This window comes from Lethenteron reissneri, chromosome 15 (assembly GCF_015708825.2).
Source record: "Lethenteron reissneri isolate LAM-NWPU_2019-01 chromosome 15, ASM1570882v1, whole genome shotgun sequence".
In the NCBI taxonomy this organism is placed as follows: Eukaryota; Metazoa; Chordata; class Hyperoartia; order Petromyzontiformes; family Petromyzontidae; genus Lethenteron; species Lethenteron reissneri.
The window spans coordinates 446,633-465,508 of NC_083793.1; the positions used below are offsets into that span (position 1 = coordinate 446,633).

Sequence of the window (18,876 nt, forward strand, 5' to 3'; positions counted from 1 at the left end):
TGTTGTGAGTGGGTGTTGTGTGTGAGTGTTGTGAGTGGACTGTGTTGTGAGTGAGTGTTGTGAGTGTTGTGAGTGAGTGGACTGTGTTGTGTGTGAGGACAACTGCTGACGACATTGATTGGATGTGAAATTGTATTTGATTTAACACGAAGGAGGCTTTCGCGACCAATATCCATAATATGTTTTTTTGGGGTTAGATCGCGTAAATATATAAATGTGTCGTTAAACCCGCCACGAATTGGCCACGTTCTGCTGACGTGACAAACCTTCCTAGTTGGCTGCGTCGGGTGGTGGCGGGTTTAACGACACATTTATACTTACGCGATCTCACCCAAAATAAACAATATTAAGTATTAAATTGTATGTGTTGTGCTGGATGTGTTGGTGAGTTTGTTTCGTGCAGACAGGAACCCTCAGCCGTGAGCCCCGCGCGGCGACTGCCACCGCCGACTCGGCATGGAGCGGCGCGGCGAGGCGCGGACCCCCCGCTCCGTGAGTGGCCTCCTCGCCTCGTCGACACGTCCCCGTGACACGAGCGGTCCCGTGGCACGAGCAGCCCCCGTGACACGAGCGGTCCCCGTGACACGAGCAGTCCCCGTGGCACGAGCAGTCCCCGTGACACGAGCAGCCCCCGTGACACGAGCGGTCCCCGTGACACGAGCAGTCCCCGTGACACGAGCGGTCCCCGTGGCACGAGCGGTCCCCGTGACACGAGCGGTCCCCGTGACACGAGCGGTCCCCGTGACACGAGCGGTCCCCGTGACACGAGCGGTCCCCGTGACACGAGCGGTCCCCGTGACACGAGCGGTCCCCGTGACACGAGCGGTCCCCGTGACACGAGCGGTCCCCGTGACACGCGCGGTCCCCGTGACACGAGCGGTCCCCGTGACACGAGCGGTCCCCGTGACACGAGCGGTCCCCGTGACACGAGCGGTCCCCGTGACACGAGCGGTCCCCGTGACACGAGCGGCCCCCGTGACACGAGCGGTCCCCGTGACACGAGCAGCCCCCGTGACACGAGCGGTCCCCGTGACACGAGCGGTCCCCGTGACACGAGCGGTCCCCGTGACACGCGCGGTCCCCGTGACACGCGCGGTCCCCGTGACACGAGCGGCCCCCGTGACACGAGCGGTCCCCGTGACACGAGCGGTCCCCGTGACACGAGCAGTCCCCGTGACACGAGCAGCCCCCGTGACACGAGCAGCCCCCGTGACACGAGCAGTCCCCGTGACACGAGCAGCCCCCGTGACACGCGCAGTCCCCGTGACACGAGCAGTCCCCGTGACACGCGCAGTCCCCGTGACACGCGCAGTCCCCGTGACACGAGCAGCCCCCGTGACACGAGCAGCCCCCGTGACACGAGCAGTCCCCGTGACACGAGCAGCCCCCGTGACACGAGCAGTCCCCGTGACACGAGCAGTCCCCGTGACACGCGCAGTCCCCGTGACACGAGCGGTCCCCGTGACACGCGCGGTCCCCGTGACACGCGCGGTCCCCGTGACACGAGCGGTCCCCGTGACACGCGCGGTCCCCGTGACACGAGCGGTCCCCGTGACACGCGCGGTCCCCGTGACACGCGCGGTCCCCGTGACACGCGCGGTCCCCGTGACACGAGCGGTCCCCGTGACACGAGCGGTCCCCGTGACACGAGCGGTCCCCGTGACACGAGCAGGCGCCGTGGAACTCGCTACTCGCTATTTCTCCGGTCCACCACCTTGGCAGAACTCGCGCCAATAACACCCCCCTCCCCCCGTCGTCACCGTTCTGAGCATATCCAGCAAGATGCTGGCGAGTGCCGCGCGTGTAACCGGTGGTGCAAAGCAGCTGCAGCTCTCCGCAACGTGGTGACAACGAAGCCGCCGCATGAGCCGCAGGCACGAGGGCTGGGTGTCTCGTGCGCGCCAAATGGGTGACTGCGACACTGGGCGAGGAACTGGTTTTCCCGCTGCGCCTCCCGAGGTCGGCCACTGCTGACAGCAATCGCAGAAGAATGCCGCCCAGCAACAGGCGGACTGTCAGCCCGGGGCACTCGCTGCGAACCAGAGAGGGCTTCGCCGTGGACTCTGATTACACCGTGGGCTCTGCTTACTCTGGGGCCCATTGCGTGCCAAGCAGGTGCTCTCAGTGTGCACGGTAATGCGAGGTCATTCCGTAATCCCTCCGTTAGCTTGCTGGGTCGTGGCACAGCGATGGAGAGGGCTCGTCCCTCGCCCCTCGCCACCAGGACGAGCGTCCAAGGAGCTGACTGGTCTCCGTGGAGGTCACGCTCAGTGCAGTGGGCAGGGGGGGGGGGTTGCTGCGTGGCCAAATGATGGGTTGACTGGGGGGCCCTGCACACTGAGGCCTGCGAGCTTTGGCACGTGGACGCAGGTGGAAGTACCGCTGCTCTGACTTTTATACATTAGGATCAGAGGACAAGCAGACATTGGTCCTATGACGTGTATGTGAGTTCAGTGTGAGGTTAAGGGAATGCGTTACTGACCTGATACATTTAAATATGCCTACAGCACAGTAATTCTTTTAAACTTTGTTTATTCAGATATATTTAAATTACTGTACTTGCAATGTTTAAAATGTTTCATTATTTGTGGTTTTTTTTATTTCACTTCCAAACCAGCCTTTCAGGTTTTTCAGTTACATTTTGAAAATATCAGCGAGTGTATGACCCGAGTCACGTATGTCAGTTTCATTGCTGAGAAAGGCCCTGCTTATTTTTGTATTTGTAGCGAATTACGCTATCGGCATTGTGTCACGAGATGAAGAATCAATTGGAAACTCTCAGAGCAGTGTTTGTGAATTTCCCAAGGAAGGAGCTATCACAGAACTAGCATGGGACCTCCTGTGCCAGGACCAGTCGCTCGTGACTGGGCTGGAAACACGAACTCACTGTACTTGAGAACACAAACTCACTGTACTTGAGAACACGAACTCACTGTACTTGAGAACACAAACTCACTGTACTTGAGAACACGAACTCACTGTACTTGAGAACACAAACTCACTGTACTTGAGAACACGAACTCACTGTACTTGAGAACACGAACTCACTGTACTTGAGAACACGAACTCACTGTACTTGAGAACACGAACTCACTGTACTTGAGAACCCGGCTTTACCCACGGGCGGCTAAAATCTTGATTCGATCCCAGACCTCGACGGTGCCGGCTTAGCCTCTCGGACCTCTCACCCACCTGGCCGTCTGTTCTGATTTGATCTTCACTTCCAAAGAGTCGGGGCAATACGATACATGAAGAAAACACTGCAGTGCAGTATGCATGAAAAACTGCCACGTGAAGAACACCAAGGTTCAGCCAAGTGAATATGCGATGCCAAACATTGGCAGGTTTAACACAACACGAGTGAGGATCACTTGGTGCCTCTGTTTGAAGGTAGCAAGGTGCTCGTTGTCCTCGTCTGCACCCGAGCAGTGATTAAAGCGGCAGTACGTGAATAGTTCAGCACATACTTCTTCGTGGCGTGGTGACTATCCGAGGCGTGGTTGCTAATGATGATACGTACAAGAGGCTGTGATGCCATTCCTGAAGTTATTGTCGGAGTGAGCCATAGGCCAAGAGGTAAACACACTGCATCGTGAAAAAGAATACGTCACTATACCAAGGAATGCCTACCCTTACGGGTCCCAGGTGGGCACAACTCAATACAAAGCAATCGTGTATGTGATATTAGAGCATACCAGTAGAAGTAATGTCATTTCCTACGCTTTTCGCTCCGTTGAAGATAATGCAGCACGTTAACAAATGTCACGAGAAAAATCTCCAAAACCAAAAAAATTCAATCTGTGCCACCCAGAATTGGGTGAATGAAAAAAAATATTTGTTGAACATAGCCCAATGCTAGATCATATCTGGAGGCTATGAAGGGTGCTATAGTCCCAATGTGACATTTAATGCAGGTATTTTTGGTGGAGTGTTATAATGGTAAGTAGCTGGTAATGTCCGTGACCAATTACTCTTGGTTTGCTCGTCATGAGACGGAATGAATGTCAATTTTCATGAAGTTCCAGCAAGGCTAAAAAGCTGAACGTTGGCACTTATAGAGTCGAATTGAGTAGTCAAAGTGATTGCTTTCTCAGTTGAGCATTGTGGAGGTGCTCATCTCCAGTTTACAGCTCCGAGCCAGTGAAATTCAACATTCCTATGGCAGGGGTGAGTATATCCAAAGGGCGACCACTTGACTTTCCCACAGAGGCGGTCAAACTATTGTCCCTCATGAGTCAACCCCCACCCAGGATCCGAGCTCACAACGACTGTGAGCCACCCGCTCCACTGCTGAGCCACCTGGCCAGTCTAAAATTGTGCTCACAACTAGAAACATCTGCAAAGCCACCCCTTGAATATGGGCCCAAAACATTTGGAAGAAGTGGGAGTCAAATATCTCGATGTTGTAATTTTTTCACCTAGGCCTACAAAGGTCTTTATCTGGAGGGTTTGAGGGCGATAAATGCGAATATGATGTCTTATTCTTTAATTTTTGATTTCTGAGCTGAAACAGATTTTCACATGACATGTAAACTGCACTTGTTTATTAATACAATGATAATGATGGTGATATTAATGATGATAATGTTGATGATTACAATGTTGATGGTGATGTTGATGCTGGCCATGCTGTCTGCAGCGTGGGAGCTTGGGCTGCGCACCGTGCTGTGTCGTGCCGCCCCACGCAGCCTCCGTGGCGGCCGGGGTGTCGCTCCTCCTCGTGCTCGGCACAGTGAGTCGACCCTCTGCGTTCCACTCACCCGACCTCACCATCCCGAGCCAGGGTATGCACGGCTGGTAGCTGCAACGTCCGTCGAGTTTGCTCACCGCCGCATCTTCTGTATCGGCAGCTCGTCACCTGCGTGGCTGCACGCGCGCCCATGTGTGGGGAGCACCAGTTCCTGTCCAACGGACTGTGCCAGCCTTGCCGACAGTGCCCCCCAGGAGAGGAGCCCAATCAGGTGCTGCGCTTCAAACCAACGAATCAGACAATCTGGTTCTTCGCAGCCACGCTTCCCGTCACTACCCCATGTGCCCCACCGCCATCCACGTCTACACATTAATTGCACACGCCTCGTGATGAGTGGAAAGAGAAACACGCACTCTGGATTGTTAGGTCATCTAGAAAGAGAGATGCATGCAGGAAAACGCAACCACGAGGTTTTTTTGGCATCTACTCTGATGCCCGTTACTCGATACACTTGTTGAGAGCAACTGGAATTGATTTTAATCCATCAATCCACGAACCTCTGAATCCCTAAAGTTGATCTTTATAATTACGTGTGTATTTTACCACAATCACATTCTACAATTGCAGGTTCATTGATAACTGGCCGAATATAATTGTTTTATTTTAACGCCACAGTGTTACTGATGAGCATGTTGAGTCGACTGTGGGAAGGGCTCCATGCCAAACTCGTTGGATGTGGAATGCCGACCAAGCAACAGCTGTGCGAGTTGGCGGGGAGTGGCGGTGAGCCGTGTGCTGGGATTCACAGCAAGGGCCCACTGACCTCTTGACACCGACCTGGGGGTCACCGGCCCGGGTCGCGAACGTGCCACGTGCAGGTCTGCGGCCACGACTATGGGGAAGGCACGACGTGCGAGGCGTGTCCCGCGGGCTACTACAGCGACAAACTGGGCTATGGCAAGTGCCAGCCGCACGTCGACTGCGAACTCTACAACGCCAAGACACAGCAGGGCGGCGACAAGCAGCGCGACTCGGTCTGCGGGGAGTGTCTGCCCGGGTGAGCGCTCCACCACCACCACCCGTTTCAATTCCCTTGTCGTTGCCTTTGCTCAGTGAGCAGCCACTCGTCGCTGAGTCAGCCACGGTCCATCCGCGTGCTGCTGCTGCGCTGATCTCATCCCCCTTTGTCTGGATCCCCTTTGGGGTCTTCCCTCTGCCACTGCCTCGATCTCCTTGGAAGATCCCCGCCCCCCCCTCCCTGGCCACTCTGCTCGGGGACCACGTGGTCTCCTCCAAGCCCCACTGTTCCTCTGCTTTGACTGCGCAGGAAACGATGGTTTGCGATGCTGTATTGGCAGCGGTGCTGCATTGGCAGCGGTGCATGAGCATAAATAGCAATAACTGCACACATCCGTTAATAACGCCGTGACCCTAAAAGGGATAAACATGTAATAGGTGTTATTTATGAAAATGTCCGTTCTTCATTGTGGAGGTGCTATGATGTATATTCCTCTTGTCCCTAGCGGCCTAGCCCATCCGACTGCTACTCCCTGCCCCCACCCCCTAGCTACGACCAGGCCCACCCCAACCCACTCCTTGACCTCTCCTGCCTGTTCCCCTGTCACCATAACGACACCTCCACTTTTAATAACCCCGCTCTTTATTATCTCAACCACTGTCTTAAGTACAATTATATGATTGCTGTAAAGCCCCTCGGAATAAGGGTCTGTTTACATAATTCTATGAAAGATAGGATTGACGAATGTGTTGAGTTCCGATGGCTTGAGATTGTTGATGGTCGTGTGCGTCGCTCTCGGCAGGTTCTACCATTGCTCGTTGCTGTCCCCGGACTCGAGCAACAGATACGACAGGAGCGAGTGCTGCGACTGCAGGAGAGCCACAACAACAGAGTTCCCCGGTGCGAGAGACTTCGCTGGCTCGTCACAGATGTCCATCAGCACGGACTCTGCTGCTGATGATGCTGATGATGATGCTGCTGATGATGAGACACTGCGTGTCGAAATCGGTCCAGAGTTTACTTTGACTGAAACGATGCTGCTGAAATATTTCACTCCCAGATGGCCACAGAGCCGATGGGTTGTGTCAAGAATACATTAGTATTCTTTATATAAAACGGAGATATGGTCTGATTATCTATTTCATTTGAGATGTTTATAGCCCGACTGAAGCTCCCGGAACCTAAAAGTTGATACATCTGCTATAACTTTGTTGTTTACACCACAGATGCGTTTTTACCAATGGCCAGTTTGTCATTGTGCTGGTTTAAACTTCGCTATATTGCAATATTTTGCGATGCATGGGTTGAGACGTTTGTTGAAGTAGCAGCACAGATAAATTGAAGTCATGGACAAGGTAACTTTAGGGCATGAAGAATCTGTCAGAATCCATGAGTTTTCTGGATAAGTGTTTAGAATCGTGATTGTTGCTGGCTTATGCCATATTTCACTCTATATTATGTGTGTGTTTCCTCTAGAATGTGGGGATGTTCGCGCTACCGCAAACGCCAGAATCCCCCATGCCGGTGAGTATTCTCACTCACGCCGCTAAGGTGTGACAGCAAATGTTTCGTTATCGGTCAAACGTCAATGTCGCTCCCGGTTCTAATGAGAAATGTGGCGGCGCTAATCTCCATGGGCGAGGATCAGAATGAACGCGACATCACTGTAGCCAGCTCGCGGTGAACAGCCCGGTGTGAGCCGACGGAAAGCGGCGGTGGTACGCAAACGCTCGCCAGCCAGTCAGAACCACGTCGGCCGTGACTGCGCCGGCCAAGGCCGCGCCACGTGCCGGACGCAGACCGTGGGCCGTTGACCGCTTGCGCCGTGACCATTGGTGTCCGTCGCGTTGTGGGTCTTGTCTAACCACCCTCTCATTTCTTGTGGAGACGATTGGAGGTGACGCCTGTTGCCCTCGTGTCATCTTGCAGTGCCAACTTCATCCCACGAGCATATACGGCCGCTGTTCTATATGCTGCTGGGTGTGCTGCTGCTGTTGGCGGTCCTGGTCGTGTGGGCGGTCTGTGGGCCGCGCCGGCGGGCCACTGGCCGCCTCGTGAACCCGGTGGCCTCCTGGTGTCGGAGGATCTCAACCGGCTGCCAAGCGACCTCGGGTGAGAGCAGCGCGCGGGGACGCACCGCGCACGTCACGGCACACTCGGGAGAGATCTCCACTCGCTGGCGAGCGCCATGATGAGGCGACGCTCGCCACCTTGCCCAATGGGGACGCTCGTTCAATCGAGCAATTAGCAAAACGTCCCAACGCAGGACTCTCCTGAAAAAGAACCTCGAGACTCGGTCGGTGAGGTTTTATTGATACATTTAAGGCACCTGAATGAAATATTAAATTTGCACATTGCGTGTCCTGCACTGATGCTTGTGAACTGACGTGGTGGAAGCAGCCGCTCTGAATTGACTCGAGTGGGTGAGGATTTGCCCAATCCTGGCCAGCCGGCTCAAAAACTTAAAACATGAAAAAAATGCTCAGTACCCGGCCAGCACTCTTTAAATGTACTACTTTCTCAACAGCACCAACACAACTAAATGTATCAAATCTTTGTCTTCTTTGCAGCTACACAAGCCACAATTCCGCTCTTGCCATCAGGAAGGTAAATTGCAGCATAACGAGCCCAGCGCCGGCTGTTCTCGTTGATCGTGCTTATCCGGTAAAGATGTAAGGATGTGCGTTTGTTGGGCGCTTAAATGGCTCAGCGTATCGACGTGCCGAACATCTTGTCTTGCTCTTTTGGTTCAGGAGGAAGACTTCCAGAGACTCGCAGTACAGCCCGTCTGAGGAGGCCACGTTCGATCCAGCAGGACAGTCGCACATGAGTGGACGGCAGTTGAGTCACAACAGATGCACACCAATGTTCATTTTAATGACCCTGAGCATTTCATTTCCTTCTCTGTAACTCCCCCCTCTCAAATGAGACAAACATACCATACGTGCTAGTGTACATCGAGTTTGATTCCCGCTCACAACCATTTACAGTGGTGAATATTTGATACGGTCCTGGGCCACCCCTAAGTCGAATCAGCCTCAAATGAGTACCTGGTACGATTTGTAAAACATCAGCACTCGGGAGACAAAGGCGGTGTGGTGCTAGCCACCCACCTCTTCATGTACTGTACCGGCCTTAATAGGTGCTCATTAACAGCACTTGCCCCAAAAGTATGTTCAGGCTATACAGGGGATCTATGTCTCTGGAGCTGTGCATAAAAACTCACACCTGCTTATACATGGCTGAGTTATGAGTGGAGCTCACCACTCACAGCTCACGCCTGCTCATGGCTGAGTGATGAGTGGAGCTCACCACTCACAGCTCACGCCTGTGCATGGCTGAGTGAATGAGTGGGGCTCACTACTCACAGCTCACGCCTGTGCATGGCTGAGTGAATGAGTGGGGCTCACCACTCACAGCTCACGCCTGTGCATGGCTGAGTGAATGAGTGGGGCTCACCACTCACAGCTCACGCCTGTGCATGGCTGAGTGAATGAGTGGGGCTCACCACTCACAGCTCACGCCTGTGCATGGCTGAGTGAATGAGTGGGGCTCACCACTCACAGCTCACGCCTGCGTGTTAATGGCTGAGTGAATGAGTTGGGCTCACTACTCACAGCTCACGCCTGCTCATGGCTGAGTGATGAGTGGGGCTCACCACTCACAGCTCACGCCTGTGCATGGCTGAGTGATGAGTGGAGCTCACCACTCACAGCTCACGCCTGCGTGTTAATGGCTGAGTGATGAGTGGAGCTCACTACTAATGGCTCACGCCTGTGCATGTTCATGGCTGTCAGACCGCTGCTGCATCAACGACGCCACAGCACCTTCCCAAGCGTCTGCGACAAGCTGAAGAACTGCAAGTGCGAGCATTGCCAAGACCTTTTGAACTCTTTGAAATCGTGAGTTATCTTCCATTCTCTTTTCGTCCAACCAAAGGCTTCCCAGGGCAGTGTTACAATCTGCTTTTAAATGTCGTGTTAGCAGATTGCAAGCATTCGAGTAAGTTTAAAAGGTGTTTCCAAAACTGTATAACAATGTTTGAGATTAGTCAAAACTCATTCAAAATGATTAGTTCAGTTGACATGAGCGCTGGCCATGTGTTTTATAAGGCAATATATTCAAATTCTGGTTAGAATTAGCTTACGTTGGGAGCTACACGAGTTAAAAATGGGAAGTGGTTCTACACAGAGAGACAGTCGATGTGGGTTTGGGCACTCATTCACGAGTGGTGACATCCCCTGGACGAGACGGAGATTCGATTGCCACACACTGCCGGACACACGCAGTGTGCTTCTGTGATTAACATACATTTGCGTGAACGTTTCTCATGCCGTATACCGCGTGTTCTGTTTCCCCAGTGGCCGCTCTCAACACAACGCCAACAGGAAATCCGATAAGGTAAAACGATCTCTTCATCCCGATACAAAGTCGATGGGTATCACCAGTGCCCCCGTGATCGGCGATGCACATTCAGCTTTCTCTCATCCAGATGCGAGCCTGCCAATCCTCCATGTAAATAATTTCCGTGAGAAGCGCTTCTCCTTGGCCGCATGACGTTGTTTACTGCCGTAAAGTGGCGAGATCCGTTGTGCCCGGCGAGTTGTCCGCACGAGTCCACGCGAGTGCTGTACCACCGTCTCCTGGCGAGCCAGAGCCTGGCACCTCCACGCCCACGGGAAGGGAGTTTCACAACGTTTGTGTGTGCGGCGGTCCACCAACCCTCGCTGCCTCCACGGGCACGCACCACCACCGCCCGGCTAAATTGGGATTGCACTTCGCCCCCTCCTGCAAAAAACTTGGTAGGACATTCCTTAAAAAGAGTTGAGACTCGGGGAGCATTTCCTGGACAAAGGAGTGGAATAATCGGCATCTCCTCCACCCCTGGCTGTGCTCTCGGGGAATGGAGAGGGCACGGACCCAGGGGTGTCTTCATCACGGCTCAGCCTCTCCACGCGGACACGCAGACACACGTCTGTGTGGATGTTTAAGAGGTGACTGGTTAAGAGGCAGATTCACCAGGATGACTGCAACGCATCACTTTTTATATATTCACTGTTGGCGATGGAGATGTGAGCGTATTCCCACCGCCAAACTCAAAAGGGGCATTCGCCAGCAAGTGAACCAGTGATATAATGCACACGATGTGATGGTTAATCTTTGCTTTTAATTTCAGAGCGACAAGAAAAATGGTGAGTTCGTTAATTTCATAGTCACTGGCATGAACAATAATGGTGTAATTAATTTCCATCGATTAAATCTACTGTAAATTGTTGTAAGTAAAAAATTATTACAGCTACTTGTAAATGATTATATTGCGACCATGTCATTTGTGTAACAAAAATTCAATGCATGTGTGGTTTGTACTGAAGCTTCAATTATGCAATGTTCATGTAATAAAAATGTATAAAGCAAAGCATATTTAGGCGCCTAATTTGAGCAAATCAAAGTTCATGGACAAGGGGTTTGTCAAACAGTGGCAGATTTCTCTCAGAGGGCCACAACTGGGTAACACAGCAGCCCTTGTCCCCAGGATGCGGTAACTCGCAAAATACATGGAAGTGGAAAGTAGTCAATGAAGCAAGGAGATGCGTGCTTGGAATCGCATTGAGAGGCAGAGAGAGGGGGGCGCGCTATGCAGGTTCATGACATCGTTCAAACAGTAAAGTGGACTCGTGCAGAACGTGTCAGTAAGAAGGGTTGATGGTCGATGGGCAGGACTTGTGATGGAGTGGTCGCCATTGAATGCAACGTCCTCAAACCGAACTCGCACCAGAGAGTTCGTTATGAAGATCACCATTTTCATTGTCAAAGTGTCAACCTGTTGGGCAACCAGAGGCACAAAGTAGAGCGATGTACCTACAAAATAATACTTAATCATACTTAATCCTCTTAAGGGGGGTGGTTTAACTTTGCTTACTCAATTTGGACACAGTTTACCAGAGTATGAAATGTATCATTGTGTTTTAGAGGCGGGAGCATGAGCAGGTCTCTGTGGCTGCGTCTTTACCCTAGGTCAAACTTCTGGAGTGAAACAAGTCAAATTTCCAAACTTCGTGAAGGATGATTCTGACAGGTGAGGCAACCCACGATCGCTGCGTCTGCTCGGACAGAGCAGTCGAGAAGCCGCGAACCTTCGATACGAATACATGGACGTAAGGAGCACGCGTGCTCCTGAGATGCCATTACCTGTCCTGTCAGTGGCCGAGCGAGAGGGGCATGCTTCACACTGCCTTGGAGGAGGGACTGGCGGCTGATGCAGATTTCATTGCAGACGTAACAATTATCAATCACGCCACACTTCTCTCTTTGTCTTTCCAGGTACATTAAAAATAGATATTTACACATCCCATCGGCCACACAGCCTTCTGGGAGTGCATCTTTTCAGCTGCATTTGTTCAACACAAGTGGCACGCTGGTTTAGTTATTGCGTCACAGAGTCCACACAGGAAGAACTGCACAGCAGCAGCTTGTGCCCTCTATACTGTGCACATCAGTCGCTGACTGCACGTTCACCGATAATTAAATTTATAACAATCCTACAGAAATGGCCTGATACAGTACATAGAGCCCCGTCCCACAAGCACGAAGCTTGTGTCCTTGGCAGTAGCCATTGCACTCTCTTGAGTTTCCAGTTCGTGCCTGTGAATAATGATGAGCAAGAATGTTCATGGATTTCAATGTATAACTCTTTTTAGCCTCATGTTTTTGAGTTTTATTTTTCCCTCAGTGATGAGAATCGGCAGAAGAATCCGGGCCAGGATCCCTGGATTAAGGCCGTTCCGCACAAGGAGCCGCCAGTCATCGAGAGCAGGCGCGCCTCCATGGGGCCCAGGTGAGCTCCAGCACGTTGGCGGTGAGCCTCCTCCTGAGGGGACACGCGGTGAGAACACACGGGAAGATTCCGAGCTGACCTCCTTTGGGTCGTTATGAACAGAGTAGTCTCGTTTACTTCAGGCTCTGAAGACGATGTTCACGCGGTTGCCCTTTGAGGAGCCTTTGCCGCTTGGCAAGGAGGCCCAGCAGCTTGAGAAACTGGAGCGCACCCAGCAGGAACACAAGTCTGCTTTTCATGTACCCTAAAGTCGCTCCTTTCTTAGCACTGTCTGCATGAGTTTGGCGCAACCATCACGTGGCAGACCGCCTCCGTGGGTGCAGGCCCCAGTGGGGTGGGTGCAGGCCCAGTGGAGTGGGTGTAGGCCCAGTGGGGTGGGTGTAGGCCCAGTGGGGTGGGTGTAGGACCAGTGGAGTGGGTGTAGGACCAGTGGAGTGGGTGTAGGACCCAGTGGGGTGGGTGCAGGACCCAGTGGAGTGGGTGTAGGCCCAGTGGGGTGGGTGTAGGCCCAGTGGAGTGGGTGTAGGACCAGTGGAGTGGGTGCAGGACCCAGTGGGGTGGGTGCAGGACCCAGTGGAGTGGGTGTAGGCCCAGTGGGGTGGGTGTAGGCCCAGTGGAGTGGGTGTAGGACCAGTGGAGTGGGTGTAGGACCCAGTGGGGTGTAGGCCCAGTGGGGTGGGTGTAGGCCCAGTGGAGTGGGTGTAGGACCAGTGGAGTGGGTGTAGGACCCAGTGGGGTGGGTGTAGGACCAGTGGAGTGGGTGCAGGACCAGTGGGGTGGGTGTAGGACCAGTGGGGTGGGTGCAGGACCCAGTGGAGTTGGTGTAGGCCCAGTGGGGTGGGTGTAGGCCCAGTGGGGTGGGTGTAGGCCCAGTGGGGTGGGTGTAGGACCAGTGGAGTGGGTGCAGGACCAGTGGAGTGGGTGTAGGCCCAGTGGGGTGGGTGTAGGACCAGTGGAGTGGGTGCAGGCCTGCACCACTTCTCATGGACCGCCGTCCGAGCCGGCGCTCCCCAACCTCCCTGTGACCAATTCTCCCGCAATGCGCCCCATCTCGTGACCCCTTCAAAGCAGAGCCTGGACAGTGCCTCCCAGGCACAACGTGGCAAGGCCTGAGACCGCACACACTTTTGTAGCTTGCTCAGTTAAACACGTGGTCGGCGTTCACGACCAATATTAGCCATAATAACGGGTATTTTTTAGTTGAATCGCGTAAATATAAATGTGTCGTTAAACCCGCCACCAACTCGACACAGCGAATTAGTAAGGTTTGTCACGTAAATAAAAGGTGCCAATGAGTTACTCCTGTACTTGAGCACACCGGTGTGTTGGAGAGTAACCCCACATTGCATGCGAAGACCAGAGGAGGGTTAATGGAGTCATATAAATGCCAGTGGATCATTCGCACGTGATAGGCTCACATTGGTGACAGCGCCGATAAAAGACAAGTACAGCAACATCTCAACGATAGCATCCGCTCAATAACAACAGAAACAGCAGATGTTCAGGAGTACTGGCGCTCGTTCAAACAATGCATCACAGAAACAACAGAAGTCATGCTGGGACATCAGCCACCGAAAAAGAAACAACGATGGATGACATATTGTATTCTCGATCTAATGAGCCAACGAAGAATATACAAAAACAACAACTTGGAGAAGTACAAACAAATGCAACAGAAGATCAGAGAAGCAATCCGACAGGCAAAAGAAAAGTGGATGGAAGAACAATGCGCCGAGATGGAAGAACTAATTAAAAAACATGACAATTTTATTCTGCACAAGAAGCTCAAAGAAGCTGGTAACATCTACAGACCAGCCCCAACAGCTACCTTGTATGCGGACAACAACCAACCAATCCTAAATAAACAAGAAAAAATGGACACCTGGACAAACTATATACACAAGCTCTATGGCGCCACGAGAACACCTGCAGAAAAAGACCAACAGATGTCGAAAGACGCTCTACACATTTTAACATCAGAAGTAGAACATGCAATCAAAACAGCTAAGTCAGGCAAAGCGTGCGGGCCCGACACAATCCATGTAGAATTGCTCAAACTATTAGACAGTAACAACATACGACAACTGACTAATTGGTACAATCAAATATACATTGGCAATAAAATTCCATCCGACTGGCTACAATCCATCTTTGTGGCCATACCAAAGAAAGCAACAAGCCGGAAATGCGAGGACTACAGACTGATAAGCTTGATGAGCCACGTGCTGAAAGTCTTCCTGAAGGTGATCCAACAGCGCATACGCTCCACATGCGAAAATGCATTGAAGAACACACAGTTTGGCTTCTGCAAAGGACTAGGCACAAGAGAAGCAATCTTCTGTCTACAGATACTACTACAGCGATGCTACGAACATCAGAAAGAAGTGTACATCTGCTTCATAGATTACGAGAAAGCCTTTGACTCAGTCGACCACGACCGACTAGCAGCTCTATTAAAACAACTGGGACTAGATAAAAACGACATCAACTTCATCATTGCTCTTTATTGGAAGCAAACAGCCCAACTCCGATATGACAACGAATTGACAGACCCAACACCAATACAAAAAGGTGTACGACAAGGCTGCCCACTTTCACCCAGTCTTTTCAACATCTACTCGGAGCAGATTTTTGATCGAACACTAGCAGATAAAAACATTGGTATTAAAGTCAATGGACAATACATCAACAACATCAGGTATGCCGACGACACTGCACTGCTGGCCGATTCGGAACAGGACCTACAACAAATCTTGGACGAGGTTGCCACAGAGAGTCAAATATGGGGCTTACGAATTAATAAAAAGAAAACAAAGGTTATGAAGGTCAGCCGAACTACAAGCAAAATAACAATCAAGCTTGGCAGCGAAAAATTGGAACAAGTACACCGATTTAAATACCTTGGTGTAATCATTGACGATCAGTTGAACCATGAAGTCGAAATCAAGAGCAGAATTGAACAAGCAAGGCAAGCATTTATTAAATGGAAAACACTCCTTGCAGACCGCAACTTGAGTACATCACTGAAACTGCGCACACTGAAATGCTACATCTGGTCAATTTTGCTGTACGGAGTAGAGACGTGGACATTGACAACAACGGCAACAAAAAGGCTCGAAGCTTTCGAGATGTGGCTGTATCGAAGGATGCTGAAAATCCCATGGACAGCCAAAACCACCAACACACAAGTTCTGCAAGATATGGGCACTGACAGGCAACTGCTGAAGACCATCATTAGCAGGAAGTGTTACTACCTAGGCCACATTGCCCGAAACGACCACAAATACCAGCTATTAAAGCAAATCCTGGAAGGAAAAATCGAAGGGAAAAAACGACCAGGACGGCCAAAAACGACATGGCTCAGTAACATCAAAACATGGCTACAATTAACAACAGCACAAACTCTACACGCCGTGCTAGACCGGGACCAATATCATCGTGAAGTCGCACACGCCGTTAGGCAGCACTAAAGAAGAAGAAGGTGACATCACCGTTACCCTATTTAAGACCAAAAGATGAAGACTTCGTCACAATTCTGGCTAAACGCTTGAAGCTTGGTTGTAATCCAGTGGCGGATTAAGCTAGTGCGGGGCCTGTAGCATATGTTATAATGGGGCCCTAAATAAAAAAAACCCATAAATATTAGAACACATTGTTTACTTGCACAGTAAAGTAATTGTATTTTTTCATTTGCTATACAGCCAGATAATACGACAAATCGCTAACCTTAAACACCGAGTCGTTCATAAAAAGTTGAAGGCAGTATAGTACTATAGTAATAGAGCAAGTACAGAATCACTGAACCGGAATTAATAGCTTGTAAGCATTGAGCGCGGGACCCTTGAAAGTGCGGGGTCCGTAGCATATGCTACTTTTGCTACTAGGATCATCCGGCACTGTTGTAATCACCAGCAAAACGTCATACTCGAATTGTAAATGTTGTGGGTTTACTCTCCAACACATCTCTTATGCCTTGCTGACTTCACAATGAACACGGCCTTTTTTAGCAACATATCCTTCTGTAAGGGACACCCACCGTAACCTGCATCTGTGATGTAGATGGCATGAACTTCATCCAGCAAGGACTGCACTAGCTAATCTGTTTGAGAAGTCACGTCAATGGGTCGTGCTCAGCACCCTTGCATCGACTTCCCATGTTGTTCCACCAGTGAAATGCACGCCCGGATTGCGTAGAGGACAGTTGTTTGAGATAATTCTGCTGCTGCTGTTCGTTGTTGTTGCAGTATCCTTCCCACGGTGCCCATCAAGCCGGAGGGATCAAGGAGAATTGTGAGTGTCTGGTGTGGCACCGTGCCAGTGGGTACAAGATGCATGTTGTGCTCTGTGCAGTGGTAGGCGACCGAAGGAAAGTTGTTTGGATGTTTGATATTCGTTTGACATTCGCAACGAAAGCACTTAGCCACACCATTTCACCTGTAATATGTAGAAAGGCAATTGTGAATGTGATACCATTCTGCTTTATCTGTACTCATTTGAACCGGTTTCTGCTGGATGGATGATGCCGCCTGGATGGCTGCCTGAGCGTCTGCTCCAAAGTTGCTGTTATTTTGATGAAATGTTTTGCTCACATCAAAATTGTGTCTTACTTTCTCCTTTATTATCCTTAGCTTGTAACATTCACTCTCTTTGTTTACGATGCAGCCACTGCTTTTGAGAATGGGAATCTGGTGGTCTGTGGTGGCTCGCAAACGCAACTGGGTCACGTGGGAGAAACTGGGTGTTGGCACAATGTTCAGGCGGAGATGTTGATCGTGCCACGTGGACGGATTTGTGAGATGTAATGTTTTGTAGGCAAGGTGCTCTACGATATCTTTTAAATGTTGAGGTGGCGTTATTTTCTGGAACGTTTGAGATAATGCCACAAATTGTAGACTTTATGCAAAGAACTGAAATGGTTTAGTTCAGCCAGTCTGCTGCACATTTACAGAGTCTCAGTGTTGTCCTTACACTTGGTCGGTGCTGTTGCTAGACACGGGACGTGTTTTTTATTCAAGAAACTTTGTGTCCCGCTTTCTTTCAGAGAATGATTGAGCGTGTAGAAGACCTATACAGACGTGCCCTAAAGAAGACTAAAGGTGAGTCCTGGTATGCCCCGTCGTGCCAGTGTATTCGACGTCACCACCCGCCGCTGGTGTGGAGGAGGAGCTGCCCGGACTGCAGCCTGCGGACCCCGCTCCTGCACCAGGCCCGCTCGGCACGGCAGTAACGTCGGGCGCGTGCGGCTTGCCCCCTGTGGACATGTGCGCAGACATGGCCATCGATTCGCTCGACTTCAGGCTGAGGGAGGCGCTCACGCTCAAGCTCAACTCCTCCCTCACCGCCAGCAGCGGAGGCAGCCAGCAGAATCTGCTGTCCAAGCTGGCGCACCGCCTGGGCATCACGAGCGACGAGGCGCTGCTGCTGGGCAATGCGGAGCAGCTGCTGCGCGTGGCGAGCACGCGCGCTGCCAGCGTGCCGAGCCTGCTGGAGGCGCTGTACGACGTCAAGCACTACGACGTCCTCAATCTCCTGTGCAAGGGGCTCCTCACGCCAGACGAAGGGCACGACCCAAGTTACGTTTGAGTTACCAGATTCGCTGAAATGATCAAAGCTTCCAGTCTGAGCCAAGTCACCACAAACTACTACGGTGCAACTTCATGAGGAACGACCCTCTTCTCATGAAGTTGCACTACCCTATTCCGATTACAAGATGCACCCCAACACTTGTGCCTGGCATCAACACATTTACAACAGATATGGTCCCACACACGTGACGTTTGCTTTAAAATAGAGGATAAAGTGTACCTCATAATCCAGAAAATATGGAAATTATTTCGACTTTCATAGAAATTCCGAGGATGAGAAACTTACCGGCAGCCGATCCCGAGCCAGGGGAGTGGCAAGGAAGGCGCCATGGGCGTCACGAAGCCCCCTCCCCCGGCTGGACAACTCGGGCCCTGCTTGGTGCAGGCTCCAGGATTGGGTGTTACAGAAGCACGCTGGCAAATGGTGTGCTGCTGCCGAGATCATGAACAGTGGTGCTGCCATTGCAAATGTTATACGCTTTACATTTGACTGTTCTTGCACTGAAACACAGCGAAGGCATGTAATGTTGAATTATAATGCAGTATATGTGCAACATTTTTTTGATTACCTTATCCTTGTGTTTGCAATGTTTACTTGAGAATAGGATTTTCTGGGTTGAACGAACGTTTGTGGATGTGAAATTTTGTATAAAAATGACAACTTTGGTTGAATTTATATCGCGTAACTGATAAATAAAGCACGCAATACCATCAGACCTTGGAAGCTAAGCTGGTATGAGCCTGGATA

The 18,876-nt window shown here is 51.3% G+C and overlaps 1 protein-coding gene across 1 annotated transcript; it reads left to right on the forward strand.

Annotated features, from left to right (window-relative positions):
- Positions 1–356: 356 nt before the first annotated feature.
- On the forward strand, positions 357–18,818 carry LOC133342549 (tumor necrosis factor receptor superfamily member EDAR-like). The gene is made up of 17 exons (XM_061551725.1): positions 357–492; positions 4,640–4,732; positions 4,851–4,961; positions 5,569–5,747; positions 6,511–6,608; positions 7,185–7,232; positions 7,638–7,820; positions 8,279–8,315; positions 8,462–8,548; positions 9,506–9,610; positions 10,070–10,109; positions 10,885–10,900; positions 11,724–11,784; positions 12,439–12,543; positions 16,788–16,833; positions 17,585–17,639; positions 17,813–18,818. Exons 1-17 carry the CDS (start codon positions 457–459, stop codon positions 18,124–18,126), a joined length of 1,614 nt encoding a protein of 537 aa, XP_061407709.1. The 5' UTR covers positions 357–456; the 3' UTR covers positions 18,127–18,818.
- The last annotated feature ends 58 nt before the right edge of the window (positions 18,819–18,876 follow it).